The following is an 18,175-nucleotide window of genomic DNA, read 5'->3' as shown; positions in this document are numbered from 1 at the left end:
AGGGGTTAATGTAATACAATACAGTCCCGGAATAGGGCAAGGAGTAACGTTGCGAAGCCATGTCGTGCAATTGCATCGTGTCACGCATTGCGTAGAATCAACCTCTTGAAAAAAAAAAAAAAAAAAAGGGAATCTTGTAGGGGAAGTAACTCCGACAATCACATGCTAGAGTCATCTCCCTTGCTTGTCTATTTGCTACGTTAGCAAATATTTTGATGACGGATCAATACTCAGAAACTCGAGTCCGTGTGTATCATAAGTTGAAGACGGGAAGGATGGCTTCCCTTTGCAAATACTGACAGGGCACAGAAAGTGTGTCTAAAGCCAGCTGGAGGAGGTGTCCTCCTGGGGCTACAAACTACAGTAGCATCCACCCTTAGGAACTGATAAATGGCAAATATACGTCACGATATATATTTTTTTGTTTCAGTCCAATATTCTATGAAAATATGTCTGGCCATGGGGTAATATTTCTCTTGTTTGAAAACAGGTAAGGGTTGGCAGCAGGGAGGGCATCCTGCCAGAGAAAATCTGCCTCAGTAAACACCATCTGACCTGTGTATTCATGGAGAAGTGGACATTAACAGAAGGACGATGGCTGTGTTTAAGAGAAGGAAATATATGAAGAAACTCATGGATTGAACTTGCAATTTCTTTATTTTAATAATCATATTTTAGTTTCCGTGGAGTAGTAAATTGCTTGATGACCTCATCGGTCACTTTGGCTCTTCGCTCACGGTGCTCGGTCACTACCTTCTGCAGAATCCCAATCAGTTCCTTTTTAAGATAACCAGTAAGTAATTCTCCGCTGGTGTAGTCCTGAAATGAATAAAACAAAAAAATCATGGATGGATTATCCACAAGAAACACATCACTGATAACTGCTTAATTCTTAACTTCCTGAGACTTGATCAGCTAGCCGGAACTGAAACATGACATCACAATGACTTTGACAGGAACCTCTGGAAATATGCTGTGCTTCAGAAGACTCGGCAAGTGCAAGTGTGACCATAACCTTGTGGCCTATCCTAGGGGTGCAACCAGTCCACTTATGCGTGCCTTTTCTTCATTGGACACTAAACTCTGCTTGTGAAGACCAGCTGAGGCAAATGAAATCGAAGACGAAATCAAACTCGGTAACTGGCATCCGTTGCTAGTGGAGCGCTAAGAGTACCATACAAGTGAGATCGTTGCCAGAGCAACAAGCTCGCCTTCGTTAAACACATCATTCGAGTGTGATCGTTACCGTGTCGCCTTACTAGCACTTGTGCTGGTGGCACGTGAAACATTCGAGCGACGTCGTCGCCAGTGACACTGGACTAGCTTCTGTGCAGGTGGCACATAAAAAGCACCATTTGGGTGTGGCCGTTGCCAGTACCACCAAACTGGCCCTCGTGCCGGTGGCACATAAAAGCACCCACTACACTCTAGGAGTGGTTGGCGTTAGGAAGGGCATCCAGCTCTAGAAACTCTGCCAGATCAGATTGGAGTCTGGTTCGCCAGACCTCAGTCAAATAGTACAACCCATGGAAAGGGGATGTTAAATGATGATGATGATGTTTACATTCATTTTCAAAGAAGTAAGGAAGTGAGGGTTCCTGGTTTGGGAGTTCCAGAATTTTGAGGAGAGTGGGACCAGCACTTTGCCATTATTGTTCCTAGGTCTAAACTGACCCGAAACAGATACACCTGTCAAGGTGCGAGCTTTGGACTAGTTAGCATGTACCTGCCCGAGCTAGGGTACGTTGAAATTATGAGGTGCTGCATGATGGGTGGAAACTATTTCTGCAAATGAATCGTATTGAATCAATGGTGAATGTCTCTAAATGCTGGACTGAGGAACAGTCAACAAATTGACAATATGGCTTGTAGACGCGGGCATGGCTTTTTACAGGCATCCACTTCAATTCGTCTTAACTTTCAAGAAAGTAGATTATTAGATTTGACAAAGTAATCTGAATGCTAAAGGGTTGATCTTGACATATCTGAATTAATCTGCACCAAAGGATCAGGAGATACCAAAGACTTACCTTACGGATTTGCTCCAACCTGTCATCATCTTCCAGAAAAAATCGTAGGTATTGGTAAGAAACGTCAACATCGCAGTTGCCACCATTCGCTTTGTGTTCTTCAACAGTGGCACCACCTCCTGAGAATGCATATTTATTGATCTGTTGGAGAAAGATTATGAAAGATTCAAATTCCAGTTAATCCATGATTATAATCCATGTGTAAAAATCAGTGACATTAATCAACCAATCACAAACGATTAAAAGATAATCCTTAGACAAAAAACAGCAACTCTAAAAAAAGGCTTTGGTGGCATTCCATTCTCCTTGGGTTCATGAACCCTCAAGAAGTTAGGAGATAAATGACCCCTAAAAGCAGTTTATAATCCTTTTCTTACTCTATTTCTGAGGAACTACAACTGTCGTTTTAATTAATTTTGAAAATAATGAAGAATTTATTGAAATAAATTTGTCGTTATTAAATTGGTATTTGGAAAATAAATAAACAGGAAATGTCGATGGAAGAAGGTTTTAATTTAGATCTCGTTAACCCATTCGTTACCGTATTTCAGTTGAGATGCTCTGTGTTTCTTTCAATTGATTTTAAAATCAATGGAAATTGATCCGAACGTGGCTGTTGCCAGCGCCACCCCGATGGCCTCTGTGCCGGTGGCACGTAAAAAGCACCATCCGAACGTGGCCGATGCCAGTGCCGCTTTGACTGGCTTCTGTGCCGGTGGCACGTAAAAAGCACCAACTGATCGTGGCCGTTGCCAGCCTCCCCTGGCACCTGTGCCGGTGGCACGTAAAAAGCACCCACTACACTCACGGAGTGGTTGGCGTTAGGAAAGGCATCCAGCTGTAGAAACACTGCCAGATCAGATTGGAGCTTGGGGCAGCCTCCTGGCTTCCCGGACCTCAGTCGGACCGTCCAACCCATGCTAGCATGGAAAGCGGACGTTAAATGATGATGATGATGATGATGATGAAAGAATTTAGTAAAATAACTTTGATATCATTCAACTAGTGTTAGGAACATAAATTGTGACTAAGGTTTAGTGGAAAATTTTAATTCAGAACTTCTGCAAACAAGACATTTGCACTACAGAGGAAAGGATTAAAACAGAATCTAAGTACCATAGAAATAGGGGCAGTTTTAGGTGGGGTTGATGTCAAATGGTTTAAGTCATATACAAGAATTCCCTAAGTTTAAGTAGAATTGGCAATGAATTCAGACAGGTGTTTACCAAAGTGCCTTTCTCATCTGTTGCTATTGTTCTGGAGTCACACAAATTCAGAACTAAATGTTCTGCAAGTCTTTTAGAAGCTGAGAATTAAATTTTTAATTCCATTGATAGAAAATAATAAATACAAACCTTGTTCTTGATCTGTGCATTGGTGTCCGTCAAGAAAATCGATGAGGTGGCATCACTTGCACTCATCTTGCTCTGAGAGCCTTGCAGAGCCGGGAAAAATGTTGAATACATGGTCGATGGCTTCAGAACACTCATACGAGGGGCTACGTCCCGTGTCATTCTAAAATAAGGGTCCTGAAATAGCAGTAAAACGAAAAAAAATTACTGTAACATAACAGCCGGTGGCACGTAAAAAGCACCCACTACACTCTCGGAGTGGTTGGCGTTAGGAAGGGCATCCAGCTGTAGAAACTCTGCCAGATCAAGACTGGAGCCTGGTGCAGCCATCTGGTTCGCCAGCCCTCAGTCAAATCGTCCAACCCATGCTAGCATGGAAAGCAGACATTAAACGATGATGATGATGATGATGAACATTCTAATTTAGTTAAATAATTCTGGCCTAAACCTTGGAGCAGTTGGACAAGGGCGGAAAAAACAGGACAATATTAGTATAAAGGGGTGGTGTGGTAAGAAGCATGCTTCCCAACTTCATGGTTCCGGGTTCAGTCCCACTGTGTGGCACCTTGGGCAAGTGTCTTCTACTATAGCCTCAGGCTGACCAAAGCCTTGTGAGTGGATTTTGTAGACGGAAACTGAAAGAAGCCCACTTGTGTTTGCATGTGTGTGTGTATGTGTGTTACTGTCCCCTCTTTGCCTCGAAATTCAGGGGCAGTTGTAAATGTATGTTGCTATCATGCAAGCGGTGTCTTCCTTTGTTTCCAGTCTTTCATGTAAACACATCTGGCCATGGAGGGAAAATATTTACGTCGTTGCTTGGAAACAAGTGAAGGTTGGTTACAGGAAGAGCATCCAGCTGTAGAAAGTCTACATCAAGGAACTTGATCCGACCCCTAACATGGGAAAGTAGACATTAAAAGTGGATGACGATGATAACAACATTACAAGGCACAAACATGGCCGTGTAATTAAGAAGTTTGGTTCCTAATCATACAGACTCGGACAAATGAACAGAGAGAGAGAGACAGACAGACAGAGGTTGCCATAGCCAAAACAGTGAAGAATTGGTCTTCAGCAGTCAGATTCCTCCGTCAAATGTATGACACTGTAGGATAAGTGTGATAGGCCAGACCTGGCTGGTTTGAACATAGAACATCCAGAATATTTGGCCTGGATTTGGCCAGGTTAACCCATTAGCATTTAAACCAACCATGGCTGGCCCAACTCTTCTACCTGTTTTATTTTCAAAGTGACCAGGTCTGGCCTCTCACACTTACCCAACAATGTCATTCTAAAAATAAACAATCACATCATCGAAATCTCAAAGCTACGAGATAATCCATGATTAATTCAGGACGATGGGGATAAAGTGGAATTACTTTGGACACAGTAATCTGAAACCAAAGGGATTTAAGATGGTTTAGTCTTCAGTTCAGCATCTCAATTGAACCAGATTCAACTCTGTTTCATATTTTACCAAAAGTCAATGAAATAAAATTCAATGAGACAAAAGATCAATACAAATAGATCAATAATCAATCAGTTATTATCTTCCTTCCTCTTCAAGAAGAAAAAAATGGCAGAATGTCTAAGAATGTGATAAGAGAAACGTCCATCTTTACCTGGTCAATAGCACAAGGAATAAGGCAGGGAATACTCTTCTTGTTAAAGATTTTTGGGAAGGCACAGCTAAAAGATGGCGCTGCCTGAACCGCAGGGAAAGCAATTTTACCAATGCAATCACTGTCATTGAAGCCAAAGATTCCTTTCACCTGATTGAAAGTAACTAATTTCTGAATGTTGACGACTGTCCGATAAAAGATCTCACTTTGTCTGAAATAACAAAAAACAAGGAAATTATTTTAAGGGAAAAAAAAAAATAGAAATTTTTTGAAAAATAAGAATTTATGGTTTTAATTGTGAAGGGTTTTTGCAGTGTAGTTTTTGTTTTTTTTATAGGAAGGGCATCCAGCTGTAGAAACTCTGCCAGATCAAGATTGGAGCCTGGTGCGGTTGTCTGGTTTGCCAGCCCTCAGTCGAAATTGTCCAACCCATGCTAGCATGGAAGGCGGATGTTAAACGATGATGATGATGGTGATGATAAACAAAAGAAATAAATAAGTTGAAGTAAAGAAAAAACATATAAATATATACAGACACACACACATACACAGACATGTATATACATATATATATACACACACATAAACACATACACATATATATGTTATATAGTTAGTTAATTTTTTGGCTCAAAAAGCAAAAAGCAAGGCCATGTAGGGGAACATGGAGTTATGTACAGGGTGGTGTTCATGTAAAGAGTTCAGGCCACTTGTGGTCAAGGGAGACTTTGAACCGAGCAGTCGTCGGCATCTTCACTATCTCGTCCGGCAGCTTATTCCACAGATCCGCAACCCGGACGGAGAAAGCTCCTCTCCTTCGATTGAGATGAAATCGTCACAGATAGAGCTTTTCGGAGTGACCCCGCAGCCGACGCTCTGGAGCAGGAGTGAAGAGCAGCTCCTTCGAGAGGTTACACTTTCCACTTATGATGTTGTGAGCAAGAATGAGATCACCACGGCGGCGGCGTTTTTCTAGAGAATAAAGGTCGAGCGTCTTCAGCCTTTCTTCATAAGACAAATTCTTGAGACCAAGAACCATGCGGGTAGCCATGTATGTGTATGTATATATCATCATCATCATCACTTAACATCCGTTTTACATGCTGGCAGGGGTTGTATGGTTTGACTGAAAACTGGTAAACCAAGGAGTTGTATCAGGTTCTGCTCTGATTTTATGCCCTTCCTAACACCAACTACTGAGAGTGTACTGGGTATTTTTTACGAGCCACCAGCCATTGACCTGACGCCAGCCACGGCCACAACTACAGTTTCAATTGGCTTGACAGGTCTACCCAAGCGCAGTATATCACCAAAGGCCTCTGTCACCCGTCACTGCCTCCATGAAGCCCAAAGCTCAAACAGTGCTTCTTATGTGCCACTAGCATGGATGCCAGTCAGACAGCACTGGCATCACCCACAACTATGTGGGGTCACTCCGAAAAGCTCTATCTGTGACGATTTCATCTCAATCGAAGGAGAGGGGATTTCTCCGTCCGGGTTGCGGATCCGTGGAATAAGCTGCCGGACGAGATGGTGAAGATGCCGACGACCGCTCGGTTCAAAGTCTCCCTTGACCACAAGTGGCCTGAACTCTTTACATGAACACCACCCTGTACATAACACCATGTCCCCCTACATGGCCTTGCTTTTCGCGTTTTGAGCCAAAAAATTGACTAACTAACTATCATTTCCCTCGGCTCAACAGGTCTTCACAGGCACAGCAACTGCCCAACATTTGAAGGGAGCTTTTAATGGGCCAGTTATGCAACACTGCCATCAGCCTACAATCTCACTTCGCTTGACCGGTCTTCTCAAACAAGGCATATCACCAAAGGTCTTGGTCACTTGTTATTGCCTCTGCGAGGACCATCATTTGAAGATCGCGCTTCACCACCTTATCTCATGTCTCCCTGGGTCTACCTCTTCCACAAGCTCCCTCCACCATTAGAGTGTGACACTTCCTCACAGAGCTGTCCTCATCCATATGCATCACATGACCATACCAGCGCCGTCGTTTCTCTTGCACACCACATCTGATGCCTCTTATGTCCAATTTTTCTCTCAGGACACTTACACTCTTATTGTGGATGCACACCAAAATTACACATCCATATCTATGTATATATCACCATTATCATCATCACCATCATCGTTTAATGTCCTCCTTCCATGCTGGCATAGATTGAAAAACACACACACACACACACACGCACACACACACACACACACTCACACACACACACACCGAGTCACTTCAGCAATGTAACTACACATGTGTTGCTGGCGATTTCTTTTCCTTCTTCGGACTTTTGCTTTTTCTCCTTCTCCGACAAAGAGCTATGCTCGAAACATTAAAAACTCTCTCTTTTCACTGAGTATCAGGCGAATGCATATCTTGAGCATGTCTCCTTTGTTGCCCATTAATTTTATCATTCGTTATCTAAACTGCTTGTTTATTTGAATTCACTGTACATATATATCATCATCATCATCGTTTAACATCCATCTTCCATGTATGCGTGACTAGGACGGTTGACAGGTGTCTGCCAGGTAGAAAATCTACCCAAGGCTACTGTGTCTGTTTTGGCAGGGATTTTGCAACTGGATGCCCTTTCTAACACCAACCACTCTGCACAAGACAAGGCATAGATAATGGTCTTACATATTACTTAATTGTAGAAAAATCCAACCTTTCAGCTAGCACAACCTTCAAACTTTAAGTCTCACCGAGGAAATGACTAGAGACCATGACCTATGGAAGCATGCTGTGCGTGAGAAGACCCGGCAGGACAAGTGAGGCCATAATCCCGTGGCCTACACCCGAGATGTAGCCAGCCCACTTATGCATTCCTTTCCTTCTTGGGACACAAAACTCCACTTGTGAAGACCTGTTGAGGCAAGTGAAAATCAAAATCGTAATCTATCAACATCAATGGAATTTGTAGCTGTGATACCAGTGCCGGTGGCATGTAAAAAGCACCATCCGATCGTGGCCGTTTGCCAGCCTCGTCTGGCACGTAAAAAGCACCCACTACACTCACGGAGTGGTTGGCGTTAGGAAGGGCATCCAGCCATAGAAACACTGCCAGATCAGACTGGTCCTGGTGCAGCCTTCTGGCTTCCCAGACCCCAGTTGAACCGTCCAACCCATGCCAGCATGGAAAACGGACGCTAAACGATGATGATGATGATTGGTTTACTCAATTGTGCCATTGTTCGGTTGAGACAAATTGAACAAGCTTGAAGAACACCAGAGCCCTAGAATTCTGATGACAAACAAACAAAGCAGAACAAAGAAATGTGAATGATAGAGGCACCAGAAGGGGAGGGGAATGAGGCAGTAAGTATTGAGTGAGTGGAAGAGAATTGCCAAGCTGTGATGAGGGACAAACAGAGACACAAAGACACACACAGATAAACGGCGAGCTTCGTTCAGTTTCCGTCTGCCAAATCCGCTCACAAGGTTTTGGTTGGCTCGAAGTTACACTAGAGGACATTTTCCCAAGGTGCCATGCAGTGGGACTGACCCTGGAATCATGTGGTTGGGAAGCAAGCTTCTTACCACACAGCCACTTCCAGGGGGGATGGAAAGAGGTGTTTTACAGAAGAGGAGATACATGACTACTGCAGTTGGAAAAAGAGAGAGAGGAAGAGTAAGAGAGAATCAGAGAGAGAGAGAGAGAGGTGTGTGTCAGTTTTACCCTTGAGTTAGGGGGAAGTACAGACATTTATATACATTTGTTAACAGATGCACCTGTAATAAGCAAAGAGAGTTTTTTGTGAAGATTATAGAATTTGATTGTTGCTTCAAAATAGACAAGGATTGGAATAAATGCCACTGGAATGGAAGAAGTGAGACAAAATAAATAATGGTGTCTGAAAATAAGTCTAAAGAAGAAAAAAAACTGCATTTGGTTCTATTTGCTTTTGCTTACCCCATGTGCTCAAAATCGGAGAATATAAATGTTTTCTCGGGGTCGAAACCCATGGCGATGATGTCCTTAGTATTTTCGTGTGCCAATCGACTTGCTTCCTCGACAGAGAAATCCTTCCACAGAAACTTTTCATCATCCGTCAGCTGGATGACGAGAGGAACATCAAAAACGTCCTGCAACCATCTGAAAACAGAAACATAATTTCAGTTAATATAGAATAATAATAATAATAATAATAATAATGATGATGATGATGATGATGATGATGATGATAATAATAATATAATGATGATGATAATAATAATAATAATGATAATAATAATAATAATAATAATAATAATAATAATGATGATGATGATGATGATGATAATAATAATAATAATAATAATAATAATAATAATAATAATAATAACAATAACAATAATAATGATGATGATGATAATAATAATAATAATAATAATAATAATAATGATGATAATAATAATAATAATGATAATAATAATAATAATAACAATAATAATAATGATGATGATGATAATAATAATAATAATGATAATAATAATGATAATGATAATAATAATAACCCTTTGTACTAAAGGCGCAAGGCCTGGAATTTGTAGGGATGGAAGCAGTTGATTACGCCAACCCCAGTGTTTCACTGGTACTTAATTTATTGCCCCCGAAAGGATGAAACGCAAAGCGGACCATCGGTGGAATTTGTACTCAGAACATAAATGATAGATGAAATGCCGTTAAGCATCCTAACGATTCTACAAACTTGCTGCCATAATGATGACGATCACAATGATGATGACGAATTTAATGATGGTGATGACGATGATAATGATGATGATGATGATGACGACCATGACGATGATGGCAATGATGATTTTTAAGGTAGTCACATGGCCTCAAATATGAAAAAAAAAAAGGCTGCATCAAATTAATTAACACAGGTTATTTTATCTCATCAACTCCAGACCAATGAAAAGTCAAGTTAAACAGAGTGAAAAACAGAAACTGACCACTTACTTGGTTATAATGAAAGGAATCAAGTGACCTACATGCATGGCCATTGAAGATGGGCCCCGTCCTGTGTATAGGTAAAAAGGTGTGCCTTTCTCGTACATGTCTAAAATAACATTCAATTCCCTGAAACAAATTAGACAAAGAAATCAATAAGGCAAGATAATAACATATATATATATATATACACACACATACTCACACATATACATACACACAAATATGCATAAACACACACACACATATTGGCAACCAGAAGGACGCCTGCCCATAGAAAACTCAGCCCAACCCATGTGAACGTGGAAAAGGAAATGCTAAAACAATGAGGATATATGTTTTATGTATGGATATTTATGGATTCAAATGTATGTATGTGTTTGTGTGTGCATATGTAATATGTGTATACTAATAAGTATATATAAATTTATATATAATACTCAACTTCGAAACAGCAAAAACAGACTGCATGTCACGAGTAACCTCAGCCATCTTATTCTGTCTTATCCTGCAATGTCCTTCTCTCAGACTTGCCGATTTTTTCTTCATGACAAATGTATCTAGCAAATTTATTTAATTTATGAATGCAAGAATGGCTAAAGCTTTTGGGTATACTCCATAATAACCTTTAGTATGAAAAATAAACACTGCTGCTCTTATGTCTGTAATTTATGTGACAAAACTAACAGCTTTATGATTTGTTTAATAAGCTTAACAGCAATTGCTTTATGTACAGTTTTGCAATGGAAGTAAGATGCATTTGCAAAATAGGTCCTGGAAGAGAGAGAGAGGGGGGAGAGGGGAGAGAGAGAGAAGAAATAAGTTTACCTGTGTGCAAAAAAGATACCTCTTCTCAGGAAATGATGTAGAGGCTGACCAATAATCTTTTCCATGCGATCAAGTAGGTTTTGGTCAAGAGGACTGCAGCCAAATCTCGCTGATTAAAAAAAAATATAAATAAAAGTAAAAAAGACGGCTAAGATTCAACCCTTTAGCATTCAGATTATTCTGTCAAATGTAATCCTTATTTAATCATATTCTTTTGAATTAATCATGCATTAATCTCATAGCTTTCAGATTTCAATGATGTGATTGTTTATTTTTAGAATGACATTGTAGGCTAAGTACAAAAGGCATGATAAGAAGTTTGCTTCCCAACCACATGGTTCTAGGTTCATTTCCACTGCATGCCACCTTGGGCAAGTGTCTTCTACTATAGCCTTGGGCCAACCAAAGCCTTGTGAATGAATTTAAAACAGAAACCAAAAGAAGTGCGACATTTATATATATATATATATATATATCGAGCGTGTACATTACCAGCGTTGCCTTACTGGCACGTGAAAAAAACATTAACCCAATTTCTACCAATGCTTGTCTACAGGTTGAGCAAGACCATCTCCCTGAAGAGATTTCTAAGATGTCTGTTCTCCTGCTAACTAGGACTTTGGTCTTTGCTAAATTAATTCTTTGGTTCCAGGCCTTGCTTCCACACCTGAAATTTCTTCTCTAGTTCTGGAGGTGATTCAGCTATAAGAACAAGGTTATCAGCATAGAGAAAGTCTCAAAAGCAACCAGTAGGAACACAAAACAGGTGGAATATATTGGCCAGGTATGGCTGGTTTAACAACTAAAGGGTTAAACCTATGCAGTTTATTTCTCTATTCAGGATTAATCTTTGACTAATCTTGACTGACAACAAAAGGATTTGCTCACTGGATGAAGAGTCAGTTGTATGATACTTGGGTTTGAAGTGTAATGCTGCATGGCAGCAAGACATGGACACTGGATGCAGGCTGAAACTTCGAAGTCACTGTCAACGCAATTCTTGTTAAAGAATAATATGTACCCTACTAAAAGTATAGAATAACCCTTCAATTTAATGGGAAATAGTTTTTTTATAACTCAACATAAAAACATACACACACACACATAAATATATAGTTAATCCAAACAAGAAAGCACAAAAAAACACAACAACGCGAGGACGTGGAACAAATATAGTATTATTGGACGCTCAGGAAAGAAGGAAAGAGCGAGGGTTTAACGTTTCAAGCGGAGCTCTTCGTCGGAAACATAGGAGAAGGAAAGATCCAGAGAAGGGAAGACAGAGGAAAAAAAAATTGCCAATGGTACACACGTGGTCACATTTTGAAAAGGGTTTTATATATATATATACACACACACATGCATATAATTGACTTAATCTGCTTGTCTGTCCTTGTTTGTCCACTCTGTGTTTAGCCCCTTGTGGGTAGTAAAGAAATATATATATTTATAAATGAGACTTCTTTAAGTTACTGTCTACCAAATCCACTCACAAGGTTTTGGTCAACCCAAGGCCATAATAGAAAATACTCGACCACAAACAGTGGGACTGAACCAAGGACTGAATGGTTGGAAAGCCAGCTTCTTACCTACACATCCACGTCTCCATCTATAAACACCAACGACAGAGACTTTATAAAACTTAACACAGGAGAAACACTTGAGACAACCATATATCACCAAGTCAAAAAAAACAGCTTGAAACAGTTTACGCAGCAAATAAGTCATAAAAGGCATTTGAAGTATTTGAAAATTATTTATTATCATCATTAACATTATTATTATTATTATTATTATTATTATTCAGTAGTTTTATTTTTTATATCGTGCTTTCACTTCACTACCGAGCGCAGCTCTGTGTGCCTTGGGTATGTGCTGTGATTTGTTGTGATGCTCTGATGGTTATTGTATGGAAAGTGTTCTGCGTAGGATGTGTGCAGTGCCTAGTAGTGCAATTTTCTGTATGTTATATGTGTTTGTAAATCCTGGTGTTTTTGTTATGTATTTGTCTGAATGTTATTGTTATTATCATTATCATTATTATTATTATTATTATTATTATCATTATTATTATTATCATCATTATTATTATCATCATCATCATCATTATTATATTATCATCATCATCATTATTAGTTATCATCATCATCATTATTATTATTAGCTAATTCCAAGAGAAGTGTCATTTAATAAAATACAATTTATAGTTTTCTTTTATTGAAGTCTTTGACAAGAACATTGAGAACCACCATAAAAAAGGAAGGAATGCAAAGGGAGACATCAAACACCAAAAACAAATAAACAGTGACTCATAAAAATATTTTTTGACTGGACACCAAATCCCCGACACCTTCACTGCTTTGGTTTCTAAGTATGTCAGTTAGTATTGGTTTAGTATGGTTTAGCATTGGTGATAATAAATAGGTGCAAGCATGGCCACATGGTAAGAAGTCTGCTTCCCAACCACATGGTTCTAGGTTCATTTCCACTGCATGCCACCTTGGGCAAGTGTCGTCTATTGTAGTTTTGTGGACACCAAAGCCTTGTGAATGAATTTGAAACAGAAACCAAAAGAAGTGTGACATTTATCAAAATCGTAATCTATCAACATCAATGGAACTTGTAGCTGTGATACCAGTGCCGGTGGCACGTAAGAGATCCATCCGAACGTGGCCATAGCCAGCTCCGCCCAACTGGCCTCCGTGCCAGTGGCACGTAAAAAGCACCATCTGACCGTGGCCGTTGCCAGCTTCGTCTGGTCCCCGTGCCAGTGGCACGTAAAAAGCACCATCCGATCGTGGCCGTCTGCCAGCCCCATCTGGCACGTAAAAAGCACCCACTACACTCACGGAGTGGTTGGCGTTAAGAAGGGCATCCAGCTGTAGAAATACTGCCAGATCAGACTGGGCCTGGTGCAGCCTTCTGGCTTCCCAGACCCCAGTTGAACCGTCCAACCCATGCCAGCATAGAAAGCGGACGTTAAATGATGATGATGATGATAAAAATTAAATAAGAGATAAAACCACTATTAGGCAATATCTTATATTAAACTTTTTAATACATTTTGATAGTTATATATATTTAATAAAAAAAAAAATAAATAATAAAATATATATATATATATAAATTTATAAATATAAATTAATTAAAATTTTTAACTTTAAATTTAAATAATTTAAAGTTTATATTTTATTATTTTGTATATTATATTAATTAATTTTATTTCTATGTTTTGGTTTATGTTTTTCACTGTTTGATTTGCCTAATAGTGGTTTTATCTCTAATTTAATTTATATTTATACTGTAAAATTAGATTTAATCCTAAATCTAATTTTTCCCTGTATGTTTGGAAATACTCCCTAATATTATATATATATATATATATATATATTTCGAGCGTGTACATTACCAGCGTTACCTTACTGGCACGTGAAAAAAAACATTAACCCAATTTCTACCAATGCTTGTCTACATGTTGAGCAAGGCCATCCCCCTGAAGAGTTTTCTAAGATGTCTGTTCTCCTGCTAACTAGGACTTTGGTCTTTGCTAAATTAATGCTTTGGTTCCAGACCTTGCTTCCACACCTGAAATTTCTTCTCTAGTTCTGGCAGTGATTCAGCCATAAGAACAAGGTTATCAGCGTAGAGAAAGTCTCAAAGGCAATCAGTCTTAAATTCCTCTGTTGAGGCCTGAAGGACTATGATAAACAAAAGAGTAGGGGATGAGAACCGATCCTTGGTGAATTCCTATACATGCCCACTAATTCCTTGTCTCTTTTGCTTTTTTTTTTTTTTTTTTTCCACCTTAAATTCCACTTTGATTGAGATCTACACTATCTGAAAGTTTCATTAAAAAATAACCATTTTTTCAAAAAAGTTATGAAGAAACAAAGTCAACTGGTGTGAATTTCTGGAATCTTCTCTCCCCATCCTCAGAAATTTTTTTTCACAAATTCTGATATAAATAAAGTCTACGGCGTATGAAGTGTATATATAGAAAATTTGCCTTTAAAAAAAAGGGGAGGCGGGGTACAGTTGTGTAGGTATACAAAAAAAAAAAAAAGAGTTGGAGATTAAGAAACTGGAAAGCTTTTTATATTATTTCTTTAATTCATTTAGGGAAAATTGTGATCTCAGGAATCCAGGAAATTTTTTTGGGGAAAACATTGAAATGGTGGTGCTTTATTTTGGCAATATACAGGTGGACATTGCCCAGGTAGAGATTACTATAGCCCTACTTTCATTTTGGGGTCACAAATGTTATGTCCTAATTTACTACTACTAATAATAATAATCCTTTCTACTATAGGCACAAGGCCTGGAATTTGAGGGGAGGGGGATAGTCGATCACATACTTGACTGGTTCTTATTTTGTCGATCCCGAAAGGATGACACTGCAAAGCTGACCTCGGCGGAATTTGAACTCAGAACGTAAAGACGGACGAAATGCCGCTAAACACTTTATTCGGCGGCGGGTAAACGATTCTAATTCTTTCTACAGTTTAACACAAAGCCTGAAACTTTGAGGAAGGAGGCTAATCGATTACATCGACCCTGAAAGGATGAAAAGCAAAGTCGACTTCGTCGGAATTTGAACTCAGAAACGTAAAGACGGATGAAATAACATTAAGCATTTTCTCCGGCGCATTAACAATTCTCCTAGTTCGCCACCTTATATATAATAATAATAATTCCTAATTTTTTTTGTAGTATCTTAATGATAGATCTTATATCTTCTTTCTCGTGCAATCGTTTACATCAAATCTTTAAAACATTGCATCAGAAAGTGGATAAGCTGTAGACCATTTGCTTCGTTAATTTAATAACCTATACGCCACAGTTGGACACTAAAACATATGATTTATGATGAATTATCTCCAAGATTATGTAAAATAATGATATTTATTTCCATATATTTAATGTAAGAATTATATCCTGCAACAACGAAAAAACCAAACGTTTCGGTTCTTCATAAGAATATTTTAAATTCCTTTAGACAAAAATACAATTATACCCTCTTCTAATATTTTTTAGTTTAAATAATAAAAATAATAATCCTTTCTACTACAGGCACAAGGGCTGAATTTTCGGGTAAGGGGTGCTAGTCGATTACATCGACCCCAGTGTTCCACTGGTATACTTAATTTATTGACCTCGGCGGAAATTGAACTCAGAACATACAAGACGGACGAAATGTTGCTAAAGCGAATGAAATGCTATTAATAATAATAATAGTAATGGTTTCTGGTTTAGGCACGAAGCCAGTGATAATGAAAGTAAGTGTCAAGTCTATATCCCATCGACTCCAGTACCTACTGGTTATTAATACTTTTACTTTACCGGCCCTGAAAGGATGAAAGGTAAAACTGCCTTCCGCAGGATTTGAACTCAGGGTCGGAACAAATACTGCGAATCACTTTTCTTTATTCGACGCTTCTTGCCAGATTTGCTTGATTCTCAAATAGACACAAGGGTGTGTCTGGGTGAGAGAATTTGTCGCTAATATAGACTAGTCAGGGGCAAACTGCGGCCCGCGAGACTCTACCTTCAATATATTATTATTTTTTTAGTAGTTGGCCTGCATGATGATGATGATGATGATCTGTATCTCATGCTGCGTGCTTCTTGAGAAAGGGTGCCTATGCCTACCACAAACCCAGGTACATAACCGGTCCCTTATTTAATTGAAGCCGGTATTTAACCGGTCCTTTATTTTATTGATCCCTGAAGGATGAGAAGCAAAGTTAACCCCCGGGCGGAGTAACAAGTGATACTAATAATTATAAGAAAGTTAATCATGGCCAGTCAGTAATTGCAGAAGCGATAAAATAAGCAGGTGCTTAATTAATGATGTAAGAAGGAGAGAAAAAAATTAACAAGAGAAGCTTACTGATGAGTTTATCGTAGTCAACGCCTTTGGCTGACTTGCTGACAACATTCCATGGATTAACCACATCGTTTTCATCTTCTTCTGCTTCGTCTTTATCCTTTAGGTTCAACTCATTCATATTCGATTCTAATTCGTTTGCCATGATGCAAGAAACGTGGACTCCCTTCCAACACTGAGCTTTCTCTTACACAGGGGAACTAATAACTGCGACACCGGTTCCGGTCCACACTTGATCGATAAATATCATCCGAATGCAACGTCTTCGGCCGGTTTCTTCCTCGTTTTACACAATGATTTCTCTCCTGTTTATTATACAGCTAAAACCTGTGGAATAAATGCAGTCCCGAGCCAAATTATCCGGTAAACTTATGACTGGAAGTGCTCCGGATTTCTGGATTATTTTCCGGTTTTCTGAAGACAGTCCCGAGCCAAATTATCCGGTAAACTTGGGACTGGAAGTGCTCCGGATTTCTGGATTATTTTCCGGTTTTCTGAAGACAGTCCCGAGCCAAATTATCCGGTAATCTTGGGACTGGAAGTGCTCCGGATTTCTGGATTATTTTCCGGTTTTCTGAAGACAGTCCCAAGCCAAATTATCCGGTAATCTTTGGACTGGAAGTGCTCCGGATTTCTGGATTATTTTCCGGTTTTCTGAAGAAAGTCTCAATATAAAACTTTAGATACAAAATAAACTATGAAAAGTAAAGAACTAAATTGTATTTAACAGATTCAAATTTATACACTTCTGAAGCAGGGCCTCTTAGAAATTTATTAGCCTCAAAATACGTCATACTGCACCATGTGTGACGCATAATGTTAATAGTATAACAATAAAGGTAAAAAACATACAGGTGCTTCTAAAGGTACTTCAACCCACTTTAAAAATAAAGAACGAAACTATTTTTAATACGCCGTAGATAAATTAACCAACATCAAAACACGGTCTGTTTTACTCAATACAATTGCACAAGATTCCCAGATTTCTGGAAGCCCAATAAGAGAGGTACTTGTAAAAAAAAAATCGGATTTTTTAGATACCTTTCTGCTTTTTAAGACAATAAGGTGTTATTGGAGGGAAATCTGGCTGCTATTTCTAGCAGTACCAATAAGAGATCCGTCACTGTGTCGCAAAATAAACCATAATCACACATTAACCTTTGGTGTGACATTCCTCTTCTCGACTTTGTTTCTTTCTAATTTTCTGGAAAATGCGTAGTTTTATAATGTGTGGAGGTAAAGAATACATTCTCCCCCACCGTTTTTGGCGTAACAAAAACCCTAAACACCAGGTGTACGTATTCTTTACTTTCACCTTATAATGAACCTTCACTTTGCAAAGGCAGGTTGTTGTTTTAGTGTACATTTAAAATTATATTCATAAAATTTAGAAAAGAAAAAATTTCCCAAGAACTTTCGGATCATTCTTCCCAGTCCTCCCCGACTTTGTTTCCAATTGTCCTAAAAATTGAGGCCCTTTTCACATATTTTATAAGAT

General features: G+C 39.0%; 1 protein-coding gene across 1 annotated transcript; it reads right to left on the bottom strand.

Annotated features, from left to right (window-relative positions):
• Positions 1–638: 638 nt before the first annotated feature.
• LOC115224311 (tryptophan--tRNA ligase, cytoplasmic) lies at positions 639–16,891 on the bottom strand. The gene is made up of 8 exons (XM_029795157.2): positions 16,681–16,891; positions 10,791–10,899; positions 9,972–10,091; positions 8,940–9,122; positions 5,005–5,215; positions 3,386–3,559; positions 2,031–2,171; positions 639–819 (listed from the first exon to the last, which is right to left on the bottom strand). The coding sequence occupies exons 1-8, from the start codon at positions 16,820–16,822 to the stop codon at positions 661–663; spliced, it is 1,239 nt and encodes a 412-aa protein (XP_029651017.1). The 5' UTR covers positions 16,823–16,891; the 3' UTR covers positions 639–660.
• Positions 16,892–18,175: the final 1,284 nt, after the last annotated feature.

Source organism: Octopus sinensis, linkage group LG25 (assembly GCF_006345805.1).
Source record: "Octopus sinensis linkage group LG25, ASM634580v1, whole genome shotgun sequence".
Taxonomy (NCBI): Eukaryota; Metazoa; Mollusca; class Cephalopoda; order Octopoda; family Octopodidae; genus Octopus; species Octopus sinensis.
Note: the sequence above shows the minus strand (reverse complement) of the source record. Positions and strands in the feature narration are given on the sequence as shown.

Coding starts and splice junctions, on each gene's coding strand:
- LOC115224311 (XM_029795157.2), bottom strand. CDS start 16,822: ATGGCAAACGAATTAGAATCGAATATGAATGAGTTGAACCTAAAGGAT. Junction 5,216..8,939: donor TCCGATTTTGAGCACATGGG/GTAAGCAAAAGC, acceptor TTGTTATTTCAG/ACAAAGTGAGATCTTTTATC. Junction 2,172..3,385: donor ATGCACAGATCAAGAACAAG/GTTTGTATTTAT, acceptor TTTCTCCAACAG/ATCAATAAATATGCATTCTC.